The following is a 19624-nucleotide window of genomic DNA, read 5'->3' on the forward strand; positions in this document are numbered from 1 at the left end:
AACACAACATAGTTCAATTACTTATAAGCACGAGGAAAATAACTTCTAAGCACATGCAGGTTCCATATGGGCAACATCAATCGAGTGACGTGGAGCAATGTGTGGGGCATTGACTTAACACATGGGACAACATGCTCTGTCACCACGAAGAAGGTGAACCAATTTGCAATGTGAATGGTAGCTCAATTTCTTATAAGCAAATGCAAGGTTACTCATTTTTCCAATATGGGATTCATACTCTCAACAGTATGAACGACAAGTTCAATACTAATAACCTATTGTGTGGCTTAGTCCAATCCTATACCTGAAAACCATTGAAACAAAAATGTATATCAAATAACATTGCATTTGGGACGACGTCAGCTGGCGTCCTCATTGCACCAAAGTTCCTGTCATTGGGCCGGGAATGGAGGGATTCATTTGGGCTTTCTGAAAACACACCCTTAAAAAACTTGGGCTTCCCACGAAATCGGGCTTTAACCCAAAGAGAGAGGAGAGAGAGAGAGAAAAATCCCTCCCTCCTCCTCCTCCGCCTCCAGTCAGACTGAAGTTTGCATAGGACTGGCAGAGAGAGAGAGAGAGAGAGAGAGAGAGAGAGAGGGAGTGCAAAGTGCAAAAGCGCGCACACAGAGTCACGGAGAATGTGACGTCACTCAGTAGACTCGCTAACTCCCCCAAATTTAAAAACCCAACGATTCTGTTCATCCTACACACATTTCTCTCGTTCCGCCCAATCCTTCGCCGAAGACGGCGTCGTTTGCCTCCTGAAGTTGCGGTAGCCCAGCTCTCTGCAGGTATGGCTGTTCATTTTCGATAAATTCTCATCTGGGTTTTTGTTTAATGGCGATGGTAATTTCGTTCGTTCAACTTGGAGTTTAATTCGTTCAAATTGTAAGTAGAATTTGTAAGAATTGGTTTTACATTCGGTGAATTCGTTATTTGAGATTATAGAATTCAGCAGAATTGCGTCAATTTGTGTTGATGTCCGTTTGAATGTGTAATTCCTGTTTGTGATGCTTCAGCTGGTGAGGTCTACACCTTAGATTCTGGGTTTCTGTAGTTTTCGAGTTTGATCAAGTTTGCGGGCAACTTTCGCGGTTTTCTGCGTAGATGATTTGCTACCTGAATGTGTTATTTTGGTTTGGCATTAGCTAGTACTTTAGTCTCCTCCCTTTATTGGATGCTGATATTTTCGGGGTTTTGATGCTCTTGTAGTAACGCGAATGAAGTACACATTTCGTGTGCTACCATTTCTTAGAACCTTATTTCTGTATGTGTGGATGCACGCGTGTGCTTCTCTTACGAGAGTGTAGCAATGAAAATGACCGTAACTAGGGAAGAGTGTTTAGAAAAGATTGATGCAGGTGACTCCCTCATTGGTTAAAATGAAGGTTCACGTCAGTTGAGGGTTGAGTTGGGCGTAAACTACTCAAGTTTTTGCGAGTGCGCAGCTGTTATTTTATCCATTTCTTCACTTTTTGTGTTTAGAGGTTTTTCTCTTAGTCTTTGCTTCCAGACTTTTCTGTTTCTTACCCTTTATCTTCTTGTTTTTTCGGGTGTGTTGAATTGTCAAGTCGTATTATAGTCACAGCATAGTTCAAAGATGGTCCTTCTCCGTGTATAAATCACTGTACTTGGTTTTCTCGGTGGTTCATAAATTTTCATGTTTAAGGTGATTCACTAAAGTATCAATTTCACAAATGCTTATGAGGAAACAACTCCCCTTTGAATGTTGGGGTTTGACAGTTGACGCTCTTTCTTGTTCGTATATGAATTTTTCATTTAGAAAATAATGTTTTTCGATATAATATAGCTGGCAAGAGTTGTTAAACGGTATTTTCGCTTTGTTGTATTCTCTTCCAATATAGAATCTGTTCCTTTTGTTTTATATTTCTTTATGTTTGACCTCCATCCATATACTTGCTGATATTCAATGCATACATTGCTGTGCACAGGTTAGTTGGTAATGGAGAGCTCTGAAGATGAAAAGGATGCAGTCTATGAGAATTATATACCGAAAGAGCTCAGTCATGATTTATCATCTACTGGTGCAAAGTTTATAGATGAAGTCCTTAATGGTCAAAATGAAAGCTGTTTAGAAAACTTTCGCATGGACAAGCACGTCTTCTACAAGTTGTGTGATATTTTGCAAGGAAAAGGCCTTCTGCGTCACACAAATCGAATCAAGATTGAAGAGCAACTGGCCATGTTCTTGTTCATAATTGGTCATAATCTACGGACTCGAGCTGTTCAAGAGTTATTCCGTTATTCAGGAGAAACCATCAATCGTCATTTCAACAATGTCTTGAACGCAGTAATGGCAATTTCGTTAGGTTTCTTTCAGCCTCCAGGATCTGATGTTCCTGCCAAAATTTCAGATGATCCTAGATTCTATCCATATTTTAAGGTAATCTCACAGTAACTAAGTGTGATTTGTATCTCGTTTCTATGTGATTTACAATTCGAAATTTGTATCCCATAGGATTGTGTGGGAGCAGTTGATGGCATACGCCTCCCAGTGATGGTGGGTGTAGATGAGCAAGGACCTTTCCGCGACAAGAATGGCTTACTTTCACAAAATGTTCTGGCTGCTTGCTCATTTGATCTCAAGTTCCTTTATGTCTTGGCTGGTTGGGAAGGCTCTGCATCAGATTTGCAAGTTTTGAATTCTGCTCTCACGAGACGAAACAAATTGCAGATGCCAGAAGGTATTGCTAACCCGACTTGGACTATTGAACACCCAGTTAACGTAGAAAACTACGTTTTCTTTTTAATACGATAGTCATTAAGAAAGTATTCAACTGTCTAAATTCATGCAGTTTAAATAGATTTTCAGGTTATATCGACCTATTAGATAATCATTTCCAGAAATAAATGTACTGTCAAAAATATATATGAATTGGAAAATGCTGGTTCTTATGTATGCAATACATGGTGGTCTACTTGTTTGGAAAAATATAGAAATGATCTTATTCTGTCAATACTTTGACAACTACTGTTGAATCTTACTAGCACTATTGGGTTCAAAACTTGTAACAGGTAAATACTACCTCGTGGATAACAAGTATGCAAACATGCCTGGCTTCATTGCTCCTTATCCTGGTTTACTTTATCACTGGACGGAGTTTCCTAGTGGTTATCACCCTCAAGATGTGAAAGAGCTATTTAATCAGCGACACTCATTGTTACGAAATGCATCTGAACGCACTTTTGGGGCTTTAAAGGAACGCTTCCCTATACTGATGTCAGCTCCTCCGTACCCATTGCAAACACAAGTCAAGTTGGTTGTGGCAGCTTGTGCCCTACACAATTTCATCCGCGAGGAGAAACCAGATGACTGGATCTTCAAAATGTACGAAAAGGACACCATACTGCAAATGGAGGAATCAGTTCCCCCATTAGCGGTGCTGGAGCCACCAATCATGCATTTTGAGGCCTCTGGTTTTGACACAGAAGAACTCGAATTCACTTCGCAGATGCGGGATTCGATTGCAAGTGAAATGTGGGATGACTATATCCATGATTTATCTCCCATGTAGATCAGATTGATTGTGGTCATAGTTTCAAGCCAGGCTTGGCAAATTTTTTCCGGGTTCGAGTCTCGACAACCAGACAAAGGTTTCGTTGATGTACATTTCAACTTTTGTTTATAGAAAAGAAATATATTGGTAGGGTTTGTAGAAAAAGCATTCATTTGGAGGGGGTTGATGCTGCTGGCTTTTCCACCACCTTACTTCCAACAGCTGAACTCCAAAAGAATGATGCAGGAAACTTTGAAGATTTGGATTGCATGTGTGGTAGGGAATACATTTTGTGACTAAGAAAGCAATTGTTAAAAGTGGTTCATGTACAATTCCGTGTAAAACTGGCTGGTTTAAGCAGTGGATTTGATCTTTTTTTTGGTACTATTATCTTCACTTTTTTGTCTGCTCAGTGCTCCCCCATCGTTTTATTTTATTGACTTTTTAAATATTATTATTTAATTTCGGGTGTTGTTAGCATGCATCCTTATACGTGTAAGGATGTGAAGGTTAAAGAGTCTCACATCAATAAAGAAACCTTGCAATCACTTATAAGTAAGTTAGACTATTTTCCGTATTGCTGATTGGTTTTATGGTCGAACCTCAACTCTTTTCATGGCATCAGAGCAGGTTGTCCCACGTGTAAAGCTCAATGACCACACGTGTCCAAAGTCACCTAATTTATATTGTTCACACGTTTAACTTGAAAATTCCTCAGACTAAAGGGCCGTGTGAGGATGTAAAAGTTCACGTTGTTTTGAATGCAATGTGATACCGTAGATTTTCTAATTTTTTATTATTTGCTTAGATAAACAAAAGTAATGCTTGTTTAATGTGGCATTTCCAGGTTTCCTTTACTGCGGTACAGGTGGATGTTATCACTTATCAGAGACCAAATCATGACGACCATCGGATCATGCACGCCGGTGAGGGGCCAAGGCCAGCGAGTTCACCAGTGGTCGTGGAGAGATCCTACACCGGGTGCACTCAAGTTTTTATCGTGGTGAGTTGCTATTTTTCTATGCATTTTACACTTCGTGGTCGATAAGAGATATTACCGAGTAATTACCGATATTATCCTTTTTCTCTGGGCTAGTTTGGTATTACTGTATTTTGAAAAAAAAACTATTTTTGTTGTGTTGTGAGAATAAGCGGTTATGAAATAAAGCAGGAGAGTGTTTGGTAAACTTTTTTGTAAAAATACTTTTGAAAAGAAAAAAAAGCAGTATTATAGTGTTTGGTAAACTTTTATGTAAAACAGATATGAAAAAAAGCCTGTTTTTCAAATATGAATAGTACCTAACAAAAACTGACCGCATGATATAAAATGAACGGACAAGATTGCTGGATGCCTAGGATCTCTAGGGAACTGCTTAGGAGAGAATCCTGGTTCATTATTTAGGACATGCCCTTGTGCCTGTCCCTTAAATAGGAGGCTACATAGGGATGCATCATTGTTAGGTCACTAGGTCGTGGGTCCAAAACTAGTGAAACCGCTAACTAAAATTCCCTTCTGCTCTGTGATGTCCCATGAGTCCTTGAAGACAAGGGCACTCCATTCTGCAATTCTCAATAGTATCAGTGTATCACAGCTGCACATGGGAAAGGTAGGATTAGTCGCACTCAGGGAAGCGTACGCCAGCTCAATGATGTGTACCCAAAAGGATAATTAGTCGCTAATTAGGTCCCTGTAATCGTTTATACAAGGGGTGTGCTATCCACACACCTCATTTTACTTCTCACACACCCTTTATAATTCTTGTCCGTTGATATTCTTCAATTCATCCGATCCGACGGCCGAAAATTAAAAAGGTGTGTGAGAAGTAAAATGGGGTGTGTGGATATCACACCCCTTTATACAATCTAAATCAATCCAATAACTCATCGATGTGGACTCGGGGCACTCCAACACAATCATAAGACAAAAACTCGGGTAGAAGGGCCAACCACATCATCTGATTAATCACAATTCGAAGAGAATCCTGACCCCATTCCAATTAATCACAATTCACATGAACTTTTAGTTTGATGTTTTCTTTGACTAAATGATAGTAATACAGTTAGAAACTTAGAAGGTCATATATGAGTCCCCATGCCCATGAGAGGAGGGAGGACCACGAGTCTTGTGGCCACTGGTGTCGGCAGCTTTTCCTTTTAGGACACTTCCTGCAAAAGTGCTTCCCAAGCCTTTTGCTTGACCACTTAAACTATGAGACCAATAAATGCTCAAAGATCAAACCCTAGTGTATGGTACAGCACCCCACTTCCAAGGGTCTAATACTTCACTTGATTGATCTATTACATCAGTTCCGAGAAATTTTTCATTATGACTGTAACACAAATGGTATATCACGTGTTTTAATAGAAGTGGTGGAAATTTTTCTTTTTTAAGTTATTAACTTTTTAGCATACGTATCTCATCATTTGCATAATGACACGCGTTGTACCATCCCGTGTACTGGTCACATTGAAAAATCTCTCTATCAGTTGGAGAGATTTTCTAGTATACACAGAATACGAAACGGTACACCACATGTAATTATAGAAAAAAAATTTACATCACTTGTATAATAACATGTGGCATACGCTCCGTGTTATAAGTACATTGAAAAATCTCTTCATCATCTAAAAGTCTTTTATAGGTATATGTACCCCTAATGACGTATTTACTAACTCATAATGAAAGACGTCGTGAATGAGAATAAAACTTGATTATTCAAGTTTGAGATAAACAATTCTCATGCTGCTCTTTTATTTAATTGTTTAGGTGTGATTTGCTTAATTTCAACGTGAAATCCACTTACTCTTTTATTTCTTTTGTATTACGAAATTTATGTATGACATAAATTAAGTTATTTCACATGTGAATGATACGTATATGTTACATTCCAACCTTCAACAAATTAAATTGTATAGAGTAACTTAGAAATAGGTAAAGGACATAGGGCCACTAGTCATAATATAGAAACTTGAAGGGACTCGTTTGGTAACCAATTTTTAAAAGAAAATACTTGGCTATTCATAGAAACGGTTCATAAATGTTCGTGTTTATTATCAGAACCGTTAATATTGTAAATCACTCTATAAAGATTGTCTTTGGAAAAAAAATAAAAAATTTAAAGTCATTTAGTCATCAAACAATATAAAAACAGATGAACGAAATTAGTAAAAGTATTATGAATCGTTTATGTATTTGTTATACCACATTGACTGAACTACCTTAGTTTTAATTCATTTTTTGCAAAGATGATCTTTACAGAGTGATTTAACGATTCTGATCATATGTACAAAACTCTATAAATGAAACATGAAAAAAAATTTAAATAAAAATTCTTACCCATAATTAAGTAGTTAAGTATTGTTCGTAAAAAAAATATATTTTTTTCTAAATTGAAGATTAAAATATGGAAAAGTACAAAGCACCTCCAATGCCCCAAACTTTAATGATTTGAAACGCAATCTAACTTCCAGTTAAATTAAACATCCCATCCATCACCATCTCCCCCTCTCCCTCTCTCTCTCTCGATCGACGCTTTAAATTGCACATAAATAAAGCTTCAAAATTAAAACAAGAAGAAGATCAGAATCCAAAGTTGCCATCCCAATTTTCCCGAGAAACAAACAGAAAATCCTCTCTCCAGAAGCAGAAAGAGCCAAAAAAAATGCTAGATCCGAGAAATGACTTGCTGCCGCCGCCCTCCTCCCCCACCAACTCCTCCGTCTCCTCCTCCGATCTCGACACCGAGGTAACCCATTCCCCCATTTCTCTCGCCAATTTCGTCAATTTCTTAAATTTGATTTTATAAATTTGTGAAATTTTGAATCGCAGTCTACAGGCTCGTTCTTTCACGATCGGAGCACGACGTTGGGAACCCTTATGGGAGTGAGTTTCCCCTCCATCACCTTCAGAGCTCCGAGCCAGAACAGCCGCGACCCCCAAGCCGGAAACATCAACAACAATGGAAGTGCCAGCGGAAGCAGCTCCAGGAAGACGAAGAAGCCGAAAAAGAAGAGTGTCGCCGCTTCGACGGCGGTGGGTGTGGTGGCGGAGCGGCGGAGGAGGTGGTGGCGGCTTTGCCGTGACGACTGCACCAAGCCGGCTTCGCTTGGGGAGTTTCTTGAGGTGGAGAGGAGGTTCGGAGACGCTGCGTTTTATAATACGGCTGCGGAGCTTGAAGGCGTCATGGTGGACCAGCCAAGAAATGGACGGCTGTTGTTCGCCGACGGGAGGGTTCTTCCGCCGCCGAATGTGGATGATGGGATTGCGAATGCATCGACGGCTGGAGTTCTCTCTAGATTGCCGGTTTCACTCACTGCCATCTGTAGTGGCGGTGTAGCATAATTCTGCTCCCGCTTTTTTCTTTTTCTTTTTTTTCTCCTCCGTCTTTTGGTATTTTTATCGCTGTTTAATGACATCGGCATTTTAGTTTATTTATTTTTAATGTGGAAACTAATGGAAAACAAAAACAAAAATAATAATGTTTATGCATCTTGGATTCTTCATGCGTGTACATCTTCACCGATCTTTCTCCTTCTAATATTTGATATTTTAACTCATTAACACTATTGTTGGTTAAAAAAGAATAAGGCAATAGGCAAAACCACAACACCGACAGAGCTAGTTAAGATTCAAGTGTCTTGACTAATCTAATGCCATCCAAAGTGGCATTGGCATTTGGCATATGGACATCAAAAGAAGCAACCACTTGAGATGCTGACCCAATCGACCCGTGCGAGAAATTTCTATGTCAGTCGAGAATAACGACTCTGTTATGAAAGAGCAGGCAGACTACGACCATTCCTTATGAGTGGCTTTAGGAGATTAGGTCCCCCCTTATATTCTCCCTCCATTTGCAGAGGTTGGCTGCCGACGTCTCTGTGGAGATATCCAGACCGTCATTGCGATAAAACTTCATGTACCATTGTCTTTTTCTTTTTAATTGTCTTTTGTTATCCATCCACGTCACGATTTAGAAGCTAAATTTCTTACAACAATATTTTCAAACTAATCTTGTAAAGAAAAAGATTGTGGTTAACTTTTGGACAAGGTCACATAAATCAACCACCACTTCAGGGTAATATACTAATATATTTAGTTTTGGTAGGTTGGTTTGGCTTTTCTTGGTTCCTTCCTGTGTCCCTATCTCACACTGAATTATGGGACTCAACATCTCCTCTTCTAATAGAAGACAAACTTGTGTAAGATTGTCTCGATTTTCGATCATATCACGACACTTCTTTCAAAATCATGAGACTCCTTACATTTCGATTTAATCGAACGGAGGCAGATCACTTCTCGTAGCCTTATGTTTGTGTGGTCACGGTTAAATCACGTCAATATTTTATATTACTATTCTTTTTTTTTTCTTATTATCTCTTTAAAAATTAATATAAAATGTTAACGTGGCTTAATTGTGATCACACAAAATAAGAAGGTACAGAAAGACACAGAAAGTAGAATGGCAGAGAATCTGCCTCCTAATCGAACTCTATATATTCTTTATTTCATATGAGATTTGTCAGACAACTGTCTGAATAAAAGTCTCAGCCCAAATATTCTTTTTTTTTTTTTGGTAAACCAGCCCAAAGTATTCAGTAATTACCAAATTATTAAAGATTTTCAACAATTAAAGTAGAAATAGAACAAAATGAGATAATTCTTTCAACTATTTTTGGTCAAATAATATAATTTCAGGTAGCCGTTAATTAGAAAAAATAGAGAATATTTTTGCTGACCAATCTCACCACTCTATTTGTTATTGTGCGATGAGTTTAAATTTTGAAATTTGCGTAACGGATAGACATCAATCTCAAAATTTAAACTAATTTAACAATGATAAATAAGATGGTAAACATTACCATTACTTGAAGGCAGTGAACAAAAATGCACTTGAAAAAAAAAATTCTCCTTGTCAACTTTTTACCACCTTTTTTCAATTTTGCCCTCACTTTTGAGACACACTCTTAACAAAGAAGAGGGTAAAATAGTAATTTTGTACATTTTTTACAAAATCACTATCATATCCCCATTTTTTCTATTTTACCCTTACTTTTGATAAACAATATTTACATAAAGAGGGCAAAATGGTAATTATGTAATATTGAGAAACATATGCCCTTATTAAGAGATCTCATCATCATTATCTCATACTCTTTTTAAAAATTTGATTTTTTTGGATAGTTTGAATTAACTGAAGCGGTTGCACTTGTGGAGAATGTGGAAGGAAGTGGGCGATTGTTCACACACACAAAGTGTGTGCTCTCTGCTAGTGTATGTGTGTGTGTGTGTGTGTATAGGACAAGGATTGTATGCCCTCTTGTTTGTGTGGTCACGGTTAAGATGGTAAACATTACCATTACTTGAAGGCAGTGAACAAAAATGCACTTGAAAAAAAAAATTCTCCTTGTCAACTTTTTACCACCTTTTTTCAATTTTGCCCTCACTTTTGAGACACACTCTTAACAAAGAAGAGGGTAAAATAGTAATTTTGTACATTTTTTACAAAATCACTATCATATCCCCATTTTTTCTATTTTACCCTTACTTTTGATAAACAATATTTACATAAAGAGGGCAAAATGGTAATTATGTAATATTGAGAAACATATGCCCTTATTAAGAGATCTCATCATCATTATCTCATACTCTTTTTAAAAATTTGATTTTTTTGGATAGTTTGAATTAACTGAAGCGGTTGCACTTGTGGAGAATGTGGAAGGAAGTGGGCGATTGTTCACACACACAAAGTGTGTGCTCTCTGCTAGTGTATGTGTGTGTGTGTGTGTGTGTATAGGACAAGGATTGTATGCCCTCTTGTTTGTGTGGTCACGGTTAAGCCACGTCTACATTTTATATTACTATTTGTTTTTGTCTTATTATCTCTATAAAAAAACAATATAAAATGTTGATGACACACCCCGATCCTAGAATCAAGGCGTGGTGTAGGACTCACCCTCAGGTGTTTCATCTTAGTAATTGTATTTTTAAAGTTTCCGAACTGTGTAAATGGTTACGTCACTCTCACGTGACGGCCAACATGCCCTCCTTCGGGACGGGGTGTGTCAGTTGACGTGGCTTAACCGTGACCACACAAAACAAAAGAACACGGTAGGGCACAGGAATAAGGAGGGCAGACAATCCTTGTCTATATATATACACACTTTGCAGCTTTCAGCGTTTCAAAGCAATAAACAATGATTTCTTCTTACACTCTTGATTATATAAAATTTAGAGGTTAGGAGTCTAATAAATTAATAATACATATATCAAATTTACAAAATAATTTAGTATATAATATACTGCAAATAAACAATATTATTAATCAATGTCGCCATCATGGAATCTAAAACGAAAAGCATTCTTAATTTGTTAGTTGGTTTGTTCCATCACTTTCCAGCTTTAGGAATGGTGGAAGGCAAACGGAAGACAACTAATCTAATCCCAACCATATTTGATTAGATACATTAACAAAAAAAAATTTCACAATAAACAGCTAATTGATGTTGCATGGACCATCCAGATTTTCTTACACGACTAAGAATGACTTAGGACTCGTTTGGAAGTAAATTTAAAGTAATTGAAAGCGCTTTTAAAGGAAATATTGTTGAGTTTTAAAAGCACTTGAAGTGTTATGTGCTTCTTGTAGTGTTTTTTCAGGATTCACTTGTATTTTTATTAAAAATTGATTTCAAAAATATTTTCATCAAAAACGCTTTTAGTCATTTTAAAATCATTTATAAACAAGTCATAAACTAGCAAATGCATTAGAAACCAAATCTAAACATACAACCGAAACTTTCTCGCATTTAAGCTAGCTCATGAAGTTAGTTAGATATTTAATTACTTCTAAAATTAATTCGAGAAAAAAATTAAATCCAAATGTACGTAATTAATCAAAATTTATTACAAATGAAGAGGATGTCAAAGTGTACAAGGAGTTTCATCAATGGTTTCTAATGCAGGCTTCCATGATCTTTGCTTTGAGTACCTCTCCAATAATACTACTGGCTCTGAATTATGGCTTGAATTAACACTAATAATTGCATGATCTTCATTGCAATCCAATCTCTTGGATTCCGAAAGATTAAACATGCGAAAATCTCCAAAAACCGGAAAAATCCTACTGAAATTGTTGAAGCCTCTACTGTTCTTGAGTGCCTTTGAAGCCCTGTAAGTTAGGGAGCTGAGTTCTTCGTGTGTTAGCACTGAGTAGAGGAGGTCCATGGGGAGGAGGAAGTAAAACCGCCGTCTTTCGAGCGGTTCGTCGGCAGTGAGGCCGTGGATTCTGTTGCCAACTTTGAGGATGGTAGAGTCACACAAAAACTGGCCCGGATGCTCTACCATTAGCTCTGATGCTTTTACTTGCCTTCCGAAAACTTCCAGTCTTCCGTCCAAACATAAGACTTTTGTTGCTCCTCCTGGACTGCTTGAGCATATGGTCAATGGAGCACAAGAAACTGCTGCATTTCCCATCAGAAGAGGCAAATGGTAGTTCTCCTCTTTGGAGGAGGGGCGAGAGAGAGAGAGAGAGAGAGAGAGGAAGGAGAGGGATGGATGGGGGTTTGGAAGAGTGTTTGAACGAGTATATATAAATGAAATTGTGCATGCATGAATATGATAGTGGTTGATTGACAGAGTGGGAGAGAAATTAGATGGATTTGTCGTCTACCTAGATACATGTCACTTGGTTACACAGAAAGCATACAAGTTTCATACTCCCACCATGTGAACTTTGAATAGTATGGCTACGAAGTATTGGACGGTTCCTTATAAAACACTCTTTATATTTTATTTATCAATAATGTTTTGATATCATTGATGTTAACAAGGTGGTTCGGAAGGGTGACCAGAACCCTTAATTCTTTGAGGTAACCACTTCCCAATCGGTCAATATCAACTTCCTTAATTTTGATATAGAAAAGCTTATCAACAGCCAGTCCACAAAAGAACTCCCAAATATATCAACTTGTTATCAATAAGTTTTTGCCAATATCAATTTTTCAAAAAATAACTTTTAAAACTTGATATGATTTTGTGGTATTTTTTCACAGTGAACGGAATCGAACCCTAATCAATACTTTAAAAGCGTGGAAAGCCAATGGCTAGGTGAGTGAGGCTAGCATGTCCTCTCTAATTACAATAGTGTATTTTAAATGTATAGGATTTCAATAGGATTTTGATGAATTTATCAGTAGGGAGGGCACATGGTGAAGCATGGAGCAATTTGTTGGGTAATGTACAAACTGCTCACTTAAGGACACCACCAAACGAATGATTGGACATGGTTACCTACCATTTCTTTTATATTATTCCTGCAATAGCCTCACCTACTCTATATATACAAATACATACAAATACACGCATATATATCAGAAAAAAAATATTTTTAAAATGTTCGTTTACAGGTGACTAAAAAATACATGGACACTCATTCTTGAATTTGACATCAGTGGTAAACAAATGTGTTTTAAATGGTTTAATCTCAACTCTTGATATCAAATTCAATGATGCACGTCCACAAAACCTCGATCATTAGGTAACTATGAAAACGAGACTCATATAAATATAATAGTAGAGAGAGAAGGAAGAGATGTATATATCTGTGTAGTGTGTACCTATATTTGGAAGAAGTGAGAGAGGGATATCTAGGCAGAGAAGTAGTGACAAGGTCAAATCTTTTGCTAGTTATGCAATCACTTTCCAGTGCTAGCTAAGGCTGATAAGCTAGGTGCTACCAATGCACAATATTCCCTAATACATGTTACCGATGATTTTGGAGCTATTATCTAATCTTGGAAAAGGATGGCGATGATCATTTTCTTAGGGATTCAGTGATCTCACTTGTTCATCGTATATCGTGCGGTCAGTTTTTATTAGATATTATTTATATTTAATTTTAAATTTTAAATTTTAAAATGATTTCTGACCGCACGATGTACGATGAACGGATGAGATCACGGGATCCCTAGGAAAAGGATCTTGCGAGGATCCTTTTCCTCTAATCTCAACTGTATGATTGGTTAGTTGGTAAAACTTAAGCTTAATTAGTTTCCTAAATGGTCTAAACTATAGCAGTTTGATCTTGGTAGATATTAGCTTAATCAAGTATCAAGTGAGTCCAAAAACCAATTAACTGTACTAAATCTTTTGGAGGGATTATATTAGAAATGGGACAGCCTTTTTTGTTGTATGCTCATTGCTTAAATAGATTGCTAATTAAATGATTATGAAGCAAATCTTGATTAATATTTCATATCGTAATTATTGAATCAATGAGTAACCCACTCTTGTCTTACTAAAGAAAGCCCTAATGTGTTGCCCTGTCTCATTCCATGTGGAAGTGGAAGTTATTGCTTGTCCTTTCTCCGGGTGAGAAAGATACTTACTTACAACCTGGTGTATTTCCGAATGGAAAGGGTTTTCTCCGGATCTCTTTCATCAAATCCATCCAATCATTAATCTGGACTATTGAAATTTGATCCAACGTGAAGGCCCCCCTTGTTTTTAGCCGTTTGATCAAATTTCAAGAGTCCAAATTAATCGATTGAGTAGATTTGGTGGAAGGGATCCAGAGATGATCTCTTTCCTTTCCGAACGTCTTCTCTCTCACACACTATTTTTTTGACAAACCTTATACACATGAAAGTTCTCATTTCATCTAAGCGGTTTTCGCACTTTTATTATTTTTCTTTTGCACTTTGTCTTAGTGTAGATAATATCGTTTGTTAAAAAAATAAAAATTTTATGGCTAGAAAAATATAATAAAGCGTATAAAGAGAAAAAGAAAGTACAAAAATCATTGCTCTTAATCTAATTTGTGTTCAATCTGTTTGGGCCCAAAATAACAGTTTGGGCCGAGTGTAGGGTCATTCTCGGCCCTGGAGGCCTTGCGGCAAGAATATCACGGATCATTCAGTATGTGGGCCTCCAAACCCAGGTCGGCTAGGTCATAACGCAAGAGGTCGAATCCTAGTGCAATAGGGACTCTCGACGAGGTCAATAACCTAGAAAGCGAATCCGGCTCAGTTAAGGACTAGATTCGTAGTCCTAGCGGAGATAGGACTGATCGAGGGGATGTTAATCCGGAGAAGGAGACCTAGTCCGAATAGGATTGGAACTCGGGCTCGATGTGCTGCTACTATAAATACAAGCCATTTAGCAACTGTGAGGACCCCCACAAAATCAATACAAAATTGCCCTGCGCAAACTCTCACAACTTGTGATTTTTCTTTTTCCTTTTTCACTGACACATCTTCCGTTGGCATCAACAGCACTGTGGAAGCAACCGGTGATATCTTAAGTCGGCATAGATAGCTCTGTCACCGTAGAGTCAGTCGGTCTCGCAGTATCTTCCGTTGGCATCAACAGCACTGCGGCGAGAACGATTGATTACCTATCCAAGTCTCGGTCGAGAAGGGTTTCTAAATCCTTATTGGTCGAGGTCATCTCATCAGCCTTTTCGGCGAAGTGAGGTGTTACAGTTAATACATTCGGCACATTGAAAGCCGAATTTGATATTGAACTTCGTAAGAATAGTAACCTTGTCTTCAGGTTCGAGAGCCCAAGAGGCCGAGACGTGTTCCTTTCTCGGCCGCAATCGCAAGACGCAGAAGTCAGTAGCGCGACCCAACGCAACATCAACAAATTTACTCCTCGGCCGAGCTCGGCCGACGAGTTGGCACGCCCCGCATTCACCGAAGGACGTAGTTAGCTCATTAATTACTCGGCCTGCGCGCCACGTAGGCTTTGTAGTTTCTAGGGTCAACACAATCACATATGTGTCGAGAGATAAAGAGAAAGAGGTACGCACTCTAAACAAATTCACACACTTGACATGGAAGCTTTATATTTCTTATGATGACTTGGATTGTGTCATATGAGGAAAATTTGTATAGAAATGCCTCGACAACATCTTATGTAAATATATTGAACTCTTGTATTTATATCTCATTCGACTCTGGACATAGTTAAGCAGCTCCAAATATCGTTCTCCCTTGAAAATAATAGTCATTGATCTTTTAAGAGGTGGGACCCTGAAAAGACAAAATTACTGTATCAGACTTGAGGGTGGAGGGAAGCGCTGAATACCAGTCATCTGCAATCCATTACTGTATCAGACTTAACGGTAATCCTTGAGTTACCTTCTGCTGCTCCCTCCCTCTCTCTCTCTCTACCAGGTACTCTCTCTCTCTCTGTCTCTCTAAAAGATATCTCCTTTCATCAAATATGTGCCTAATTTACAAATAAAAGCAATCGGATTTTGGTTTAGCCCCTGCGTTTAATGCTCAAATTAATTATAATTTTCCCTATTTTTTCTTGGGTTTGTTTTGATTTTTGTGGTAATGCGAAGAAAATTGCAGGATGGCATCTCTCCCACTTGGAAATACTCCTAGTTGTAGTTTAGCATGTGAAAGAAGACCAATTTCTCTTCTGGGGGTTTCGGCTCTGCCATTGATGCAATTGAAGGTCAGAGCTTTTCATGGTTTGGTGAGAGGTCAGTTGCTGCTGCTTTGCCTTTCTTGAATGTTTTTTTTTTTGGCTTCAGCTACTTGGGTTTGGTTTGAAAGATTTCCCGTTCGATTTTCGGGTCTAAATGTTTTTATAGACCTTTCTGATTGTATTTGTGCAAAATTTCCATTGGTTTACGGAGAAATCGACAGCTCTTGTATTGGTTAGTTCTAATAGAATGTGGGGGGGGGTTTTGCTTTTCATTTGATTTACACCCATTCTTTATGGAACATATTGTTTCTTGCTTCGTCAAATACAACAACAACGAAGCCTTATCCCACTAAGTGAGGTCTGCTGTATGAATCCCAACGGCAAGCGTAGTGGCGTTCTAGGATTCATACAACACTATTTAAATGATTGACCAATTTAGGCATTTTGGAAACTCCTGTGTTACCTTAAGATGTTGCATTATTTGAATGTTCTATTTTATTACCATATGTTTTCGTATACTAGGATATCAAGGAGGGTTCTACTTGATTGAAAGGGATTGCGTACAAATATTATCATTTGCTTATACAAACCGGACATTTGACTGATATTACTACGTTTATACTGAATTCGTCAGGAAGAGTCGTGACTCACAGCTTATATAGAAATGAAGCATCCCTTTTACGTGGAGAAGGATCCAATAGCATCAACCACATAATTCCAAAAAAGGCGATCTTGACCATCCCCAGATGTAGCAGTTCCTCGGACTCTAATGGAAGCGAAGATGACTCCTCTGATCAGGCCAAGGCATGCATGAGGAATTCTGATGAATGATTTGTTCTGTATTTTATTTTTCTGTAACATGAATCCAAGTTTATCCCACTGGCATCTCTTGTCAGCATCAGCTGATGTCCTAAGATGTATCAACAATCGAAAATGTTGGTTACGTACTAAGCAGAAGGTTGATTGTCTGGTATATGGTTCTTGCTTCTCGCATAGATTGCAGATTTTAACACAGCATGCACAAGGAGTTAGTATGTCCAGTTTATTTCATATAGCCGGTCCTTTTAGTCAGTGGGATTGGGGGGTTTGGGGTAGAGATATATCAAGTCTTGTTCAACACTCGGTCATATCGACAGGGAAAGAAAGATGTTTAATTACATTGTTTTTTCTTTTGTGTTTTAACAGAAGAAACCATTTGGATACTCAAGAAAGGATGTTTTATTGATTGGAGTAGGAGTAACTGCTATCGGGATCGGCTTGAAAAGTGGATTAGAGGTACTTTATTCTCTTGTTTAATTGTTTCATATAGTTTCTATCCTTGATAGCTTCCTTTTCTTTTTTAGCTAGCTCATTCTCCAGTCGTGTAACTATTCTTGCTATGATGCTTTATGCAGTTTGCTGGAGTTGATCCTTTACAAGCAGGAAACGTCGTTCAGCTGGTGCTGGTGTTGGGCCTGACTATTGGATGGATTTCCACTTACATTTTTCGTGTTTCAAATAAGGAAATGACGTACGCACAACAAATACGCGATTATGAAAGCAAAGTCATGGAGGTAACTTTTTTATTATAATCTCTTGTATCTACTTATCTAGTATAATTCTACCAAATTCGGTTCTTTTTTTTTCTCTGTAAAATTCTTGAATTTGTATGCATTTTTTGCATCTCTTGATTTTACGTAGTTCTCTCTCTCTACAACAACAACAACCAAGCCTTATTCTACTTAGTGGGGTGGGCTGTATGAATCTTAGAACTCTGCTGCACTTGTTTTATAAAACATTAATGAGTTTCGGAACCCTGTTACAGTGAACCCCATAGGTAACGAGTTTCCTGTTAACGGCCAGTATTGATGCTGCTATGTTGCGATAGCTATTGAGATTGAGAGTTAAGTGTGCTGATGTGAGTTGCATGAGAAGTTTGGGGGATATTATGCAGCATACTTCCCAGAAGTTTCTTAGATTTTTCGGTTGCACTGTACTTTTACTGAAGTTTGAAGTTTCTAACTTTCTCTATTAATCATACACGTTTCCCTAACGAACGAATGGGGTAAAATTGTGGATATGCAGAAAAGGTTAGAAGGCCTAACAGAAGCAGAGTTAGAAGCGTTGCTTGAACAAGTTGAGGAAGAGAAGAGGCGCCTCGGCGAGCAGCAGGTCAAGTAAAAAGGTTCCTTACACCTTTGATCATAGTTTATAGCCTTCATGAAATGACTCTGTGTATAGATACTCAGATAAAACACAACAGGCAAAGTGATAGATTCGTTTTGTACTTTACATCCCAGAAGTAGTAGTTCGTCGGCCTCTAATGGCTGCGAAGATGACTCCTCTGTAATTTAAGTCACGTATGTTTGTGAGGTTTCCTTTCGCTTTTCATTGACTCGGGATCTCGGTGCAAGATAACTCTTATCCAACTAAGTTACAAGTTTCTTACAAATTCATCTGTTATTTTAATTTGTTTAGGTTTACCTAGATTAAGCAAACAATATTACAAAATTTATTTCCACACGACATGTTTAAGTCAATTCATAGCGCTGGTGAATACGATGATGATCAGGGGAGGCTGAAATGCCTTTATGAGCTTTCTTGGCCCTCGGAATAGTGGACTGCCGTGGCAACTGCATTGCAACAGCCATGACGAAGCCACAAGCCCGCCCTCAGCATGTGACATACCACATGCTACCATAATTAACACCATTGAGAAATTATGAGAATATAATTGACGAAACATGATTATTTGCAGTTACTTAATCTGCTAAGAAAGGTGCAACTTACATATCCATTGTTACTTAGAAGTTTTTAAGCATGGTGGTCACAAAGCTGGATACCAATTTAAATCTTCATGGTCAAGCAAACGACTAACAAGTGACTAGAGTTTTTGAATAGAAAAATACAAAATCTATTAAACCACACTAATCTATGTAAAGAAGAGTTAAAGTCAGGTGCAATTAGAATAACACACTGCTCTAACTAATTAGCCTAACTAACATATGCATCGCGTAACTAGAGTTTATCCAATTCAAAGAAAAAAAGATTCCTCCATCCATATATTACAAATTTACAACATAATCTGGCATTGTTGAAACAATGCTAAATTTCTCTCCTTCAATATTTTTTGCTTCACAATGCAATATCCTACTATAAATTATTCCAAAAAATTTAAACTCGAGTGTAAAGGAAAGAATCATTGTCTAACCGATTGACATAACTTGCATATTTTACTAAAATTTTGAAAATAAAATTTACAAAGAGAAAATATAAAATGGTCGTTAAAGCTTTTTGGTGACGACTTTCAAACGATTTTTTCACTGAGGAGATTTGTTCATATCTTTAGCGACTTGTTTATAAATAACTCTTTTATCACTAAAATTTTATTTGATTTGGTAGAAAAACATAGAAGAGAGAATCGAGGTAAGTGATATGATTACTTGACCGTGAGGGATAAAAAATAACAAAATTATTTTACATTCAAGTTACTATATTGTTCATAAATTTTAAGAAAAACTAATGAAAAGTTAAAAAAAATGTTAGTTTTAATGAAAAATGTCAAATTAAGGTGTAGTGAATAGTATTAAAAAAAAGATAAAAATATGATTTTTCGTTAAAAATGAAAAGTACCGAAAGTGTTTCGTTAAAACTTCATAGATTTTATTTTGGTTATTTCTTTAGT

General features: G+C 37.5%; 4 protein-coding genes across 6 annotated transcripts; 3 read left to right on the top strand and 1 right to left on the bottom strand.

Moving 5' to 3' along the window:
* Positions 1-505: 505 nt before the first annotated feature.
* On the top strand, positions 506-3902 carry LOC126626926 (uncharacterized). The gene is made up of 4 exons (XM_050296328.1): positions 506-794; positions 1956-2407; positions 2483-2708; positions 3040-3902. The coding sequence occupies exons 2-4, from the start codon at positions 1967-1969 to the stop codon at positions 3537-3539; spliced, it is 1167 nt and encodes a 388-aa protein (XP_050152285.1). The 5' UTR covers positions 506-794; positions 1956-1966; the 3' UTR covers positions 3540-3902.
* A 3097-nt stretch (positions 3903-6999) lies between these two features.
* On the top strand, positions 7000-8020 carry LOC126624947 (uncharacterized protein At3g17950). The gene is made up of 2 exons (XM_050294001.1): positions 7000-7267; positions 7351-8020. The coding sequence occupies exons 1-2, from the start codon at positions 7184-7186 to the stop codon at positions 7861-7863; spliced, it is 597 nt and encodes a 198-aa protein (XP_050149958.1). The 5' UTR covers positions 7000-7183; the 3' UTR covers positions 7864-8020.
* A 3325-nt stretch (positions 8021-11345) lies between these two features.
* Positions 11346-12075, bottom strand: LOC126626876 (uncharacterized). The gene has a single exon (XM_050296274.1). It carries the CDS (start codon positions 11992-11994, stop codon positions 11443-11445), a length of 552 nt encoding a protein of 183 aa, XP_050152231.1. The 5' UTR covers positions 11995-12075; the 3' UTR covers positions 11346-11442.
* Positions 12076-15536: 3461 nt separating this feature from the next.
* Positions 15537-18391, top strand: LOC126627434 (uncharacterized). 3 transcript variants are annotated; one of them, XM_050296966.1, is made up of 6 exons: positions 15537-15698; positions 15882-16015; positions 16595-16764; positions 17146-17235; positions 17355-17513; positions 18025-18391. In XM_050296966.1, exons 2-6 carry the CDS (start codon positions 15883-15885, stop codon positions 18118-18120), a joined length of 648 nt encoding a protein of 215 aa, XP_050152923.1. In that variant the 5' UTR covers positions 15537-15698; position 15882; the 3' UTR covers positions 18121-18391. The 3 variants fall into 3 exon arrangements, with proteins under 3 accessions (XP_050152923.1, XP_050152922.1, XP_050152924.1); XM_050296965.1 differs by having other exon boundaries at positions 15546-15698; positions 15872-16015; XM_050296967.1 differs by lacking the exons at positions 15537-15698; positions 15882-16015; positions 16595-16764 and adding an exon at positions 16779-16987.
* Positions 18392-19624: the final 1233 nt, after the last annotated feature.

Source organism: Malus sylvestris, chromosome 6 (assembly GCF_916048215.2).
Source record: "Malus sylvestris chromosome 6, drMalSylv7.2, whole genome shotgun sequence".
NCBI classification, from domain to species: Eukaryota; Viridiplantae; Streptophyta; class Magnoliopsida; order Rosales; family Rosaceae; genus Malus; species Malus sylvestris.